We start from the raw sequence: 13,457 nt of genomic DNA, 5'->3' as shown, positions 1-13,457 counted from the left end.
GCTGCATGGGCAGGTTGTGCTAATTTGATAAGAGCATCACCTTTGTTTAAAAAACATAAGCAAAACCCACGTATGGACCACTAGGGACCCCTGTTGTTTCTTTTGTAAATGGAAGACCCAGAAGGTGAACAGAGAGAAAGTGCCTCTCCAAATTTCCGTAAATTTCCATTGATCACTTCCACTTCAGCAGCATCATACCCTGGGTGTAGTTGGGGGTTTTAAAGCCTATGTGAAAAGAAATACATGAAGAAATCAAGTGACCGATATTAAAAAAACCCAAGTAATTAAATTCAGCAATTGCACAGGTTTGGACAGGCTTTTCCCACTTCCTATAAAACAGCAAAAATTGCCAGTGCTGGAGATGCCTGACTAGATGGACCAGAAGTTGGATCTTATGAAGTTAATCGTATATTCCCATGACCTACCCAATCAGAAAGAGTCAGGTATTGATTCTCTTACTTGTCTGAATGATACTTTATTCCAAAAATGCTTCTACTGAAGTCATTGGGACCACTATAGAATAAGGAGACTAATTATAATTTGGTCCACAGTTAATTGTTTTGTTACCTGGCGTGGAGGTGGAGGTTTGCCCTTGTTGACTGGTGAAAGAGCTGATTTCCCCCCTGTTGCCTGTGACAAAAAAGAGTTTTAAATGTTATTTATTTCCTTATTTATGTACTGTTATGATTTGTTCCTCTTCAGAAACAAGTGGCTACTAAATTGTCTCACCTATCTATTACAATATTTCCAGACAGGAAAGAAATAAATATATGGGAGATATGGGAGTGTACTTACAAAATCACCTGTGGCAGGAAAAAAGGCTGGTTTGCTTGTAGGAACTGGAGGTGGTGGAATGCTTGGCTTTATGATAGGCTGAAAAAGAAGAAAATAATGCTATGTTTACCCTGAACATCTCCATGTCTGCACATAAAGAGGAAACATGAAGACCTCTGTTCCTTAAGACAATGACAAGGATATTGCTAAAGAACAGCACTGAATTCAGAATAACCCCAATTTAAATAGACTAGTGATGTATTCCTAACTGCTGAAGTCAACTAGATTTTTGCCATTCATTTCACGGAGCAGGATTTCACCCTAGTTTTTCTAAAACCCCTTATTAGGATATTAACCCATTTTGGTGTTTGGCTTTCTATTGGATCCTTTCTCTGAGGTCTGCTAAGAAAGTAGGAATAAATTACAGTGTTAGTGGCATGGGACAAAAATGTGATTTACAGTTTTCTAGCAAGCTATACATTTGAGATTTCAAATAAACCTTGAAAGGTTCCTTACCAAATATTAAAATTAATAGAAAAAAATCTATAAATATCCTTACTCGATGAAAGTTTGGTTTGTTTTCCTGTGCTGGAGGTACGGGAAGGAGAACTCTTGTATCATTGAACTAAAAACAGAAAACATTGAAATTAAACTTGATCCTTGCTGGTTTAAGTTAAATCAGACTCCCCCAGAATCCCGGTATGCTCTCTGCACTAGGCAGGGCTCTCCGCTCCACAGCAGGGCTGGCCTGTCCCCTCTCCTCCCTTGCTGCAGCTCTGGCAGAAACTGTAGGCATCTGCATGGCTTGTGCTCCCCACCTCCCCTCTATGCAGGGATTGCCCCGTCCCCTTTGCCTTACACAGATACACAGCATGAGCTAGCAGCCACTTGTTGGCTACGGTCTGTGCTGTGGCAGACAGGACAAAGGCAGAATCAACAGGTAGCTGGTAATGTCCCTTTGTTGTTTTCTTAATGGGGTGATAAACACTGAGTTAGGGGTGATAAACCTTGTGTTATCAATTCCCTGCTGGGCTGCTCAGGAGGGGGGAACCCCTCCCTACTCAGAGCATCCTGCAGGGGCTTAGCCACATCCCCCTCAGTTCAGCACTATGAAAGGGAAGGAAGGGCTGCTCTAGCACCCCCCGGCTTCTAGCCTAAGCCACTGCAGGCATGTGCCAGCATTTTTTCAGTGCAGAAAGGATGTCTGTAGGGTTACAAACTGGTTTAGCCTAGCCAGGTTAGACTAACTTGCAAAGATTGAGTCGATTTCAGGCTCAGGCTTTTTAAATGTCTGTCCCTAGCCCGTGTGAACTGTCCTTTAACCTATTTTGTTTATTAGTTTTGCTTTACAACCACCCAATCCAGACTTAACCAAAGCACAGAAATGAGACTTGGAGTTACTGGATCTGGATCCCACTTTTTTTCCAGATTTGGGAACAGAAGATGCAGGGCAGGAGCCTGAATGCCATAACTGTTTTCATACCACTATGTGAATGTTTAGACATAGGCTCTTATTTAGTAAAGATAACATACCATACAAGGTGAGTTTTGCTGTTTTAGTATCTCTATTACAATCATGAGAGACAAGATCCTACTCCACCTATTAGATGCCTTAGTAGACTCGGGCACATATGTATGATTTATGATTCAGTTTCCATGTGCATGATTGTGTTCTACCCTGTTCAAGTACTTGAAAACTATTAACATAAAATGTAGATGGATCTTCATCCCGTGCAAAGATGGTGGCATGCTACAAAAGTCAGACATGGCTTGTTAGGGGCTTGAAACAGAGTGGAGTAGGATCACATTTACATGCCCAAAGCCATGTAGGTGCTTGGTACGTGGAATAGGATCCGACCTCATAGGTGTTAGTTGGTCAGTCTATAACCCAATCGTGCTTCTAGCTTCTTACCTTCTGGATAGGCACGTTGGGGGCAGGATGTTCTTTTCTTCTTGGTTCTTGCCCTCCATAGGCTTGGTTTGTGGCTCCAGATATAGCTGGCTCCTGGGTACTACAAAGGAATTGCACATGAATTAGGATTTTCACTTGAGTGTGTGCATCTAATCTCAATCCCCTTTAAAAAAAGACATGAAATCCTGGAAAATTTTCCATGAATGGCTAGCATTCAGTACCTGGCTTGTTACCTCATTACTGTTTGCTCAACACTTATTAAGTAATTTACTTTCCCCTCCTCCTCCACTCCCCCCAAAGAGCACTGTATGAATGTTAATTAATCCTGAGAGGTAGGGGTGACACCAGGTCAATTTCTGATGATCTGGTGGTTGAAAATTCCACTTTCTTTCTGGACACTCAGGCTTTCGAAGAAGCCAAATGAAGTTAAGAAACCAATTCCCTCTGATTTGAGGTGGTTTATCGCTTTTCTGCTCTATTAAAGCTCCTATCTGAAGTCTGTTCCAGATACTTCTCAAAAGCGTGAATGCTTTACCTCTGATATTTCTTCTTCTCACTTTTTTGGTAACGGATGAATAAAGCAACCAGTATGGCAATAACTGTGAGGGCTGCCAAGACACCAGAAATGATGGCGATACCTGCCGTAGTAATACAGTGCAAAGTGATTATTTCCAAACAACATCAAGAGACGGCAGATGCACATATTACTCAAGAGGGACATAGTCACAGTCCCAAATTCTCCATCAGAAGGGCCTTTCTGGAGCTTAAAGATAGAAGCCTTCCCACTGTGAAGACACTGTCTCTCTCCCCCGCATCCCTCCCTCCCTCCCTCTCTCCCTATCTCATAGATGCATGACCCCTATAGGGGTATCAGGACTACCAAATTGCTCTAGCCTTTCAAATAAGCAGCTCTGACTAAAGACAGACAGAGAGCATATATTCAAAGAAAGAAATTCCTGTACTTGGGGTTGGATCTACAGCTGGTATCAATCAATGTTGTTTCACTTAATGGCACTATGCTGCTTGTATTGCATCTGGATGCAGTCTCTATTCTGAGCAATCTCTCACTCGATGGTACAAGATTATTGCAAGGTCCTCACTTTTAACTGTTGTGGAGTCTTCACAGTTTGGTGGGGCCCAGCCTTCTTCACACTGGCACTCCAGTTCATGGTTGCACACCTAGAGAAGGAGAAATCTAGTATTGGTCTTTAAATTGGAGAAAAGGATGAAAACAACGTTGGCTGAATACTATCAGAGCTCACAAAAAATTATGGTTGCCCATCCAATTAAAAACAAGCCAAGTTCCTTTTCTCATTTGTTGGTTCCTCTGAATACAGTATAAAAATCACCATTCATTTTAATTGAACCAGGGTTTGGCTCACATAATAGTAGTATATCACATGGCCATTTCTCTACTGTCTTGTGCCTTCTGCAGTCATGTACCCTTAGTAAAGGGTAAAATACACATACATTTGGATTGGCCTTTATTTTTACACAAGTGTAAATAACAGCACAAGATGACGGGCCTTGGAATCAGGTCCTCTATCTGTAACCCTCTAGGTACTTGAAAAGGGAGGGCAGGCATGATAATTCCCACTGTATGGATGGAGCTTGCAAGTCCCAGAGAAACAATTTTGGGAAGTGTTATACCTGAAGTCAGTTGCAGAACCCCAAGGGTTGAACAAGGACCCTGTCTTCTAGTCCCATTTGCTATTCAGTGATGAGGCTGTAGTTTAAAACCATTTACCCCTTTACTCCATGCATTTTCCTTAGCAAAAGTCCTCATACATTGTTAGGTTATATTTACTCCCATGAAATTATAGGAAGCTTTAACTCCAAGATTCGTTTTTCCTGGGTTCTTCCCTTTGATCACAAACTCCCAACCCTTTGGTTTATAAGAACAAACAAACATAAATCCTCCCATAATCATTATTAGAACATCACAGCTGGGCTGTTCACATGCAAGAGTGCGTGGGTGTGTATGTATCAGTATTTGTAGTAAGAGCTAAAATCTTACAGCATGTCCTCTACACTTGGCAGAACAGTTTGTTGACCTGTAGGCTCTCTCAACATCAAGACATATGCCATTGCTACACACCTGAAATTCAAAGCACACATGATCAGCAAGAAGGAACTTTCAGCTTTCATAACCTGCTCTTAATTGCAAAAGGAAAACAAGTGATGAATTGAGTAACTAACCATGCCATTGCCACATTTAGTTCCATTATCGACTAAGCTTATATCTTCTTTTTCAAAGTGAGGAACACTGCTTTTGCATGAGTCAAAAGACACATAGGCTCCAACCACGGGCATGTCTGCTCCACCAGTACAGAATAACTTCCCGCACATTTTATCTCTGTGTAGAAACAAAAGAGTTCATTGGCTAGAATAGTGAGGAAGCACACTTATTGAATGTTAACGGGGGGAGCATCTGTTCACTAAGGCCCCCCCAGGGGAGGACAAGAAACAACGAGCACAAACTGATAGAAGATCGATTCAGGCTAGACATAAGGAAAAACTTTACAAGTTGAGTGCTGAGAGTTTGGAACAGGCTCCCCCCAGAGGTGGTACAGATATCCACCCTGGCGATCTTCAAAAAGTGTCTTGACTCCCACCTTGCTGGGGTCATCTGACCCCAGCAGTCTTTCCTGCCCAAGGGCAGGGGGGCTGGACCTAATGATCTGTAAGGTCCCTTCCAACTGCTAACAACTATAAACCTCTTTTACCTAATACCAAATCCCTGTGTCTGCATACAGACTTGAAATTGAAATCACTAGAAGTGAGCTATATTCTGGGATATTTTGATTCCAGTTTGTAAACAAGCCTGGTGCTCAGTTCCTTCTGGCTGCACCGAGGAGTAGCTGACACTTACACTACTTAGCTGGATTAAATGAACTGAGCCCAGTTTCTGCTTCTCTTGCTGTTCATTGGTCTGTTGAAAAGCTCGTTGAAAAGCTCTGCCCCCTCTCCAACACTCAATTACCCAGTTTCGTACAAACACAAGTAAAATTACCTTTTCGTACACACACAGGCATACTGCATTTCAAAGCCATGTTTCAAGCATATAGGCTCAATCCTTTTTTGCTTTTACTATACTGCATTAGACTCACTTTCCCCAAAGAACTGCATTTAGAAAATATACTTCTCTCTTGCAATAAGCAGCTAACCTCCTTTACTGGAATATCCTGGTTAAAAACATAAACACAAAGCAGCCTCCGTAGAGTTCTCCTTTCCCGCATCATTCTAGCGTCATGAATTGCTTCTCTTTCCTAGAACCCCACTAATGGCAATGAGGTAACAACTTACTTGTCAGCACATGGAAGGAATTTGTTATTTTCCTTTTTACAGTATCCATAATAAACCCCGTCCCTATTTGTATCGTAGCAGTTTTTCGCAGCTACCTGTCCACCTGGGGAGGAGAAAAATGAGATGAAGTCATAAAAAGTAAGGGAAAAAATATGCCATGAGTCATAACCTCTGTTCCTCATGATCTGTAGGCTTCATCAGTTGAAGAAATGACACATCCTGCTGGAGAAATAACCCTCACTTTGAAGTGACAGGTAACACATGCATCTAATTGTATTTGCAGTGGTGCTTCACTCCACTGAATCATGCATTGCTATTACTTGAATAACAGTAGCACTAAGGATGTGAGGTACTGGGTGTCAGGAGAGCAATCTGGATTTTTGTCTTTTAAATACCACGAATAAAGGTTCTCTAGTCAGGACCTAACGTTGAATTTGATGATAGTATGCAGTGGCATTTGTCTCCCCGTCTCTGCCAGTTCTGTGGTGTGTTAAGCAAATATGAGGAATGATAATCATCTCTGCCTCAATGTGTTTTCCTCTCTTATCAAGCAAAGACTCTCCACCCTACCGGTTATCTTGATGTGAAGCTGTCTTACTAAGATTACTAAGTAGCTATCTTACTAACTAAGAATTGCTTTCCAACTTCCTCTTTCTCCAGATACGTCTATTGAATTGTCTCTGTGCAGTGTGGTACCAAGGTCGTGAAACTGATAGGGATCACCTGATGCATAAAAATAATGTTAACCATGCTCTAAAGACTGGAATTGCATCTTTAAAGCTTTTATTTTCTTGGAGGAGGCACCACTTGTACAATAAACCAGCTACAAATTTTGAGAAGTCTGCTATCGATATAGTTTCAGTCTATCACCATTGGACTCTTCTTTGTTTTTGGAGGAGTGGGGAATGGGGGACGAGATAAAGCATTTAGGGTCAGAAGAGCTTGAGACAGTTTCTGAATCTGATTCATGTTTGGACACTTAAAAGATTTAGGAGCTCAACTCTCTTTGAAATTCAGTTATATTTGGGTGCTTATTTTAGTCACAAAGATAAAAAAGCTGTATTATTATTTCCACAATACACATTCTTTTTCAGAGGCATCTGTGGCCTTTGTCTTCCAGTGTATATCCCCATGGAGAAGAAGATTAAATACTTTCTCCAAAGAAAGAAATCTTTAAACAGTGGTCTCATGCTTTATAAACATTTCCTGCCATGCTGAGAAACTGGTCATTGTCTGCTTTGAGAAACAATAAGTTCATCCTGACAATAAAAAGGACTCACTGTAAGATAGGCACTTTTTTATTTTTATGGAATATGTCTATTGGTTTCTGTGAAAGGTGAAATTCAAAGACACCAGGCCTGTGCCTTTACAACTTCATAGCACAGTTATATAGACATATGGGGCATGTCCAAACAAGTGCGCACATGTGGTTTGCAGCACCACAGACCCATCTGCAGTGCTACAAACTGCACATGCAAGCATTTGCTGCACTGCTAATTTGCAGCACAGCAGGGTTTTTTTGACACTGGGAGATCTTGGTGTTAAAAAAAAAACCAAAACCTGCACCGAAAAAACAAATGGGCGCTGCTTGAAACAGGAGCCTGGCTGGCTGGAGCCACATTCCAGCTGCTGGCCAGGCTCTGTGCACCCAGATTGTAGCTGCTGGAGCCCCAGGAGGCCCCCAGGGAATGCTGCTGGCCCCAGCCTCCCATACCCCACATGGGGCAACTTTCCATGTGCCACAATGAATTTGCATGGGTGTTTCCTGAGCACAAGTAGCAGCGGCACAACTATGCACTGTTGCTATTTGTCCCTGGGGAAGCACATGTGAGCACTCATCTGGATGTACCCATAGGTGTCTGTTCTTGAAATGTGTATGATAACCTGCTCTACAGCAAGAAGAATTTATTTCAAACCCTTTGGTCTCCACAATTTGATTCTTTCTTTGTGAACCCATCCACTCACCTGATCCCCAGATTTTGATGCATTGGTCAGCCTGGGTGGGGCATTTCCCCATGTAGCAGTAACCTTGACCGTTTTTACAAGGGTGCCCATTCACTCGAAATCGATCCTTTGGACACTGCTGGGATTGACCAGTGCATGTCTCAGCTAGGTCACACTCGTCTTTGGCTGCTCGGCAAATACTTCCTCCTTTTTTAACCTGCAGCAGAGAGAAAAGGCAGTAGATTTAGCCATTCCACTCCTTCATATTTAAAATATGAATGAATATGACCTGAAAACTCTAATGGCATGAAGAGGCCCATACCGCACACTAAATTCAAGGGTTTGGTGTCTAGCACTTCTGAAAACCAGGCCACATGAGACCGGTTGTGTAATCCTTCCTTTTAGATATCTTTCACTGAAGACAGAATTTTATCTCCAGTCAAACTTCTGCATGCCTACAGACTGCAGGATTAGGCTCCTTCCATGAGCTTGCTTATCAGTGTCAGCAGAAGCCTTCCTGTAAGCTCACCACTGCCAGCTACAGAAGGCTTTTACTGAATCATTTTAAAGGGACATCAGCCGTTGCATTGAAACACTTAAAACAATATCACAGGAGAGGATTATTTCAGCACAGAAAATGTATTTGCTGACTTGAATTATTTCCAGTGAGATATCCCTGGTTAAGCAGCTATGGCCATTTTGCACAAGGCTAGAAAAATATACTTTGCTGAATACCAAACTCTGGACATCAGAGATACATTAGATGCAAAACAATGGAGGTAGCACACTGGTGCATTTGGTTAACAAGTATGGCATCAGTCTGTACTATATAGAAAAAGGGACTTACACAGGGCCAGCTCTGGAGCATGTGCACAACTTGCTGGCAGTGATATACGGAGCATCACCTCTACCCCCTGCCCCAGGGCTCATCTTGGTTATGGGGCTGCTGCCACCAGAGCTGTGGCAAAATGCCCCTTCATGGGGGGACAGATGTGTCCCTTCCCACCCCGCAAATGTTTGCACCACCCATCTGAATGACATTTGTGAATCTGGTAGAACTTCCTTTGGCTAGTATAACTGCATCAAAATGTGTGTGTGTGTGTGACTGGGGGAGAAAGGGAGGGTTTGCTGGCATGGTTTCCCTGGCTAAGAGGTCTGATCTTTTCACGCTGCCTGCAAAACGGAGCTATTATACTGACAAACCCTTGTCACATAGACCAGTTGCCGTGCGTCCTTTCTTGTTCGTATCTCACTGTGTAATGTCCCGTCTGGATTTGAATCTGCTTGGAGCAGAGACCTGTTGTTATTTCTTTGTCTTTAATAAAGTGCTGTTCTCACATGACTTAATAGGAAGGAAATGAGCAGCTCTGTGGTTGAGGATAGATGTGGGATGTATCTTATTTCCCATTTCTGCCTCAGACTTACTGTATGAATTACAGTAACTGCCTGGGTGAAATCCTCATCTGGGGTTAGGCCTGCTTACACTTTCTTCTAAGACTTGTCTGTTTGCACCAGCTGAGGATCTGGCTGGTGGGAATATCAGTTTCCCAAAACCTGTCCAGGGAAACTGAACAAAACAATGGGCAGTGCTCAGGAGTTCTGAGAGACCAAATTAATTTCTGTGGAGTACTTTGAAAAACCCCAGTAAAAAATGCTTGGGATACGCAAGGCCTGGTTATTATTATGATGCTACCACAGTGAAAAATGCTAACAGCCATAGTTCCATTTTACAAGTGTCTTGTTGTTTGACTCAACACCCCAAAAACCTTGAGTAACTGCAGAATAAATGTGAATGAAGAAGCATCTCACTTGGCAGTTTTCACAGCACTCTCCATATCCACATGCAGCGTTTGGCTTCAGTTTACATGTTGCGGCTTCACAGCAGACATTTGTGCATTCCTGTGAAATGTTCATAGATAAAATTACTGGTACAGCACAATGCTTCGTATTTTGGTTCCCCTATAGCACACCTAGTATTAGCACGTTCTCAGTAGGACAGCCTGGTACTAGCTTAGAGAGACCAAGAGATGGATCTGTGCAATACAACTGCATCACAAATATTTTTGTACAGTGAAGAAATCTGATCCTAAACGTTCTTAGCTGCTGTGTGGTTAATTATGAAACTACAGGATTGAGAAAACTGCTGATTGTATTCCTTCCCATAAGACATTTCTACCTTATTCTGACATAACCAGCGTACAATTTATTCTGGACTCAACATTCAGTTCTATTCAGAACAGATATTGGCTATATAGCATTGCAGATGGCAAGTGACTGCTGATCAAGTGGACATATCCAAGCTTGTTATAATTTAGCTAGCTTGAGTTCACACAGCAGTGTGACTCTAGCAGCCCAGGTATCAACTGTCAAGTAATTACTTTAAGAGTGGGATGGGATGGGGTAGCTCTCATGGAGGCCTATGCTGCTGTGCTAGGTGACCTAGTTTAAAGCTAGCTTGGGTTTCTCTATACAAGATGCAATCCAGTGTCTGGATTGCTGTGTAGATATACCCATCATTTTGACATGGGTTCCTTTTAGAATGGTTGAAATACATTTCCATATGAGTTTTTAGACTGCACTATATTTTGGCTTATGATATTTGCTTGAATACTCCATGGAGAATTGCTGGTAGTGCCGATTGTAGAAATTGGAGAGAGCAAGGAAGGTGCTTCCATGAACTAATGACCATTTATGTCTACCCTAATTCTTCTAGATTTAAATCAGAAACATGCAAAGCTTACCAAAATTAAATTCTTTACTGAACTCAGGGTTATTCAAAGATTAATTAGATGTCACCTGAGGATCCATTCACTGAAGATTCACTTTTGCAAAGCGAGTAGCCTGCCTGTCTATGGGGTCCTGCATTTCTCAGGGCAGAAGACAAAGGGCCTGATTTCCAGTAGCACTGGAGTCCCTTTATTCCACCCTCAAGTTACAGAAAGCTTCAGATGTCTCTCAAGACTTCTAGTAATCAGGACTTATTGTACAACAATAAGGTGATTTTGTAAATATCTATCAAAATGTAGGTTATGTTCAAAGCCCCCGAGCTTCTGTGGTGTTACTTATATGTACAATATTTTTCAAAACTATTCCTGCATACCTCAGGAGTTCCACAGTCACAGTCCTCTCCTTCCTCTATGAAGTTATTCCCACAAACAGGGGGTGCTACTATGTTTTGTTGTTCAGGAACATTGAGGAGACAGGGTGGCATCTTGCTCAAAATATATTGCTCGTACCCTTGCAGGCTGCATGAGCTGAATTCCCTGGGAATTTTGTAGCTGTAGAGATGAACCAACATGTTTCAATTATTGCCAAGAGTATAGCTGTGAAAAGTACTGCAATTTGGAATCTGAATGAAATGAAGGCCCTAACCCAGTTAGTCACCTATAGGATACTTTTCACAAACTCAGTAAGTAAAATTTCTAAGTTTTAAAAATATTTTGGGAGGGAAAAGTTTAAAAAGGTAACCATTTTAGAGGTAATGAACACCCTACAGAAATCATCTCTATTTCCTGGGGCATTACAAAATGGTAGCAGGGTCACCCTTAGAAGCTCAGCTTTTCCCTACTATTGTCCCATGGCAGCAAGATTAATTAGTTATTTTTCAAACTCAGCTCTGAATAGCCTATCCAGTTACTATTATTAACAAAAGAAAAAAAAATCCTCAACCACTCTTTAGACATAGGAGAAAGAGCAAATGAGCAGATAAGAAAAAGAGAAGTAAGTAAAGTATGCAGAGTTTCCAAGAAAATCCGTGCGGAAACATCAAAACAGAGAGTGGGAGTCACAATAGAGTGGCACGCATCTAGAATGTTTCAGTATGGGTTACATGAACATTATTCATCTGGGACCTGTTCCAAAGCCCATTTAAATCATCAGGAATTTTTCTGTTGACTTCGATTGGCACTGAATCAACACAGTATCGATGGGTTTCCTGGAAAAAATGCAGCAAGCCCATTTTAATAAAATGCAGATAGGTTGCCTAAGAGAAAAGTAGGGTATTTGCTTAATGTGTTTTAACTCAAGTTATATCAAATTGTACTGGGAACCTCAGGATGCTTGACGTGTGCTTATTGGAAGTGCAAGTTTCACTTTATAAAATAAAGCCACTGTTTTAATTGCAAAGTCCACTTTCAGGATATGAAAAAAATGCATGTCTTGCACAGATTGGGTAAGTTCTGTCTCACCACAAGGCATCACAGAAGTATTCACAAGATTCATGGTTTCTGGGTTCTTCATTTCACAGGAAGAAACAGTTATTTTAATCATTTATAGATGAGCCTTTATCAGCAGGACACGAACATCACAAGGATGTTCTGTCTGCCATTGTGAGTTTTGACTGCTTCCATTTCAAACAGTCCCAGCTTGAGGGACACTAACAGGACCTGTATTTCAAAAAGCCATTGCCTGAGCTCTTTCTGAAATCAGGCCTTTCTAGGAAATCCCCAGTTGCACACACACAGAAGAAGGCACATAAAATCACTAGTCTGTTTTTAAAATGGTAGGTTCAAACCCTTATGCAGTGCTCTGGGAAGCAAATAAAAATACTTCACTGACCTCAAGGGATTTGGATTAGGCCCACAATTAACTACAGCTATATTAATTTAATGCAATCACAAACTCTGCTGGTCTGCAAATGTAAAAGCTTCACCTGAGTGTTGCTGTCATGATACAAGATTCAGAATTGCATTTGCACTGGCTGGTGTCATGATTCATGCCAAGGTTATGGCCCATCTCATGTGCTACAGTTGCTCCAACTGCAATTGGATTGCTGTTATGGTCCTGTGACAAAGGGAACAAACAGATAGTTCTACAAAGTTGTTACTATGTATAGAAGGGGGGGGCGGCGGGAGGAGAATGAAAAACTGAATAACTAAGAAGTAGGAATTCCCATATATGTGTGTGTGTCTATGAGGCCTGTGTGAAGCAGCTAGTATTTGCTTCGGATTTGGCCGATTTGAGGGACAGTGGTTCGATTCGGTGATTCGAATTACTGTCCCAAATCGATTTCGCTGAATCTGATTCAGAGGTTTGGCTGCTCCTGAATATGCGAATCTCCGAATCAGCCAAGCCCATCCCCGCAACCTGGTAATGGCTTTCCTGCCCACCCCAGCTCCCGGCTCTTTGAAACACCCCACAACTCACCGGGTGCTGCCGGGGTGGGTGGGGGGGAATCCCCGCTGCCAGCACTGCCCCATGCTGCATGGGGGACTCTTCACAAGCCCCCCGACCCCACTCTTGCTTCCCCAGGCCCTCACGGGTGCCCCACCTAGGCCAGTTACAGCCCTTTAAGAAAAAAAAAAATGAGAAAATCTCTGCACTCACTGTTTCTGCCAGTGGGGGCAGTCCCTGCTGCCCTGCACCATGTGGGGGGCTCTACACGAGCTCCCTGAATCCTAAGTGGAGGGCAGCAGGGATCGCCCACCCCCCCCACACACACACACACCCGGCAGCACCTGGTGAGCTCCGGGGCTTTTTTTTAAAACACCGGGAGCTGGGGCAGCCGTGGCGGGGGGGGGGG

The 13,457-nt window shown here is 42.5% G+C and overlaps 1 protein-coding gene across 2 annotated transcripts in view; it reads right to left on the bottom strand.

Annotated features, from left to right (window-relative positions):
• Nucleotides 1–8: 8 nt before the first annotated feature.
• Nucleotides 9–13,457, bottom strand: part of LOC102384212 (zinc metalloproteinase-disintegrin-like NaMP) — a 37,273-nt gene continuing 23,824 nt past the window's right edge. For both annotated transcript variants that reach the window (XM_006028705.3, XM_025210137.1), the window contains 14 exons: nucleotides 12,588–12,718; nucleotides 11,037–11,214; nucleotides 9,746–9,835; nucleotides 7,958–8,153; nucleotides 5,993–6,095; nucleotides 4,886–5,042; nucleotides 4,704–4,784; nucleotides 3,787–3,865; nucleotides 3,222–3,324; nucleotides 2,687–2,786; nucleotides 1,334–1,399; nucleotides 796–873; nucleotides 568–630; nucleotides 9–225 (listed from right to left, as the gene is read on the bottom strand). In XM_006028705.3, coding sequence (XP_006028767.1) covers nucleotides 193–225; nucleotides 568–630; nucleotides 796–873; nucleotides 1,334–1,399; nucleotides 2,687–2,786; nucleotides 3,222–3,324; nucleotides 3,787–3,865; nucleotides 4,704–4,784; nucleotides 4,886–5,042; nucleotides 5,993–6,095; nucleotides 7,958–8,153; nucleotides 9,746–9,835; nucleotides 11,037–11,214; nucleotides 12,588–12,718 — 1,458 coding nt within the window. In that variant the 3' untranslated portion in view covers nucleotides 9–192. The remainder of the gene's footprint in view (nucleotides 226–567; nucleotides 631–795; nucleotides 874–1,333; nucleotides 1,400–2,686; nucleotides 2,787–3,221; nucleotides 3,325–3,786; nucleotides 3,866–4,703; nucleotides 4,785–4,885; nucleotides 5,043–5,992; nucleotides 6,096–7,957; nucleotides 8,154–9,745; nucleotides 9,836–11,036; nucleotides 11,215–12,587; nucleotides 12,719–13,457) is intronic.

The sequence above is a fragment of the Alligator sinensis genome, unplaced genomic scaffold (assembly GCF_000455745.1).
Source record: "Alligator sinensis unplaced genomic scaffold, ASM45574v1 scaffold685_1, whole genome shotgun sequence".
Taxonomy (NCBI): domain Eukaryota; kingdom Metazoa; phylum Chordata; order Crocodylia; family Alligatoridae; genus Alligator; species Alligator sinensis.
The sequence above is the reverse complement of the archived record's forward strand: the minus strand, read 5'-3'. Positions and strand labels throughout refer to the sequence as shown.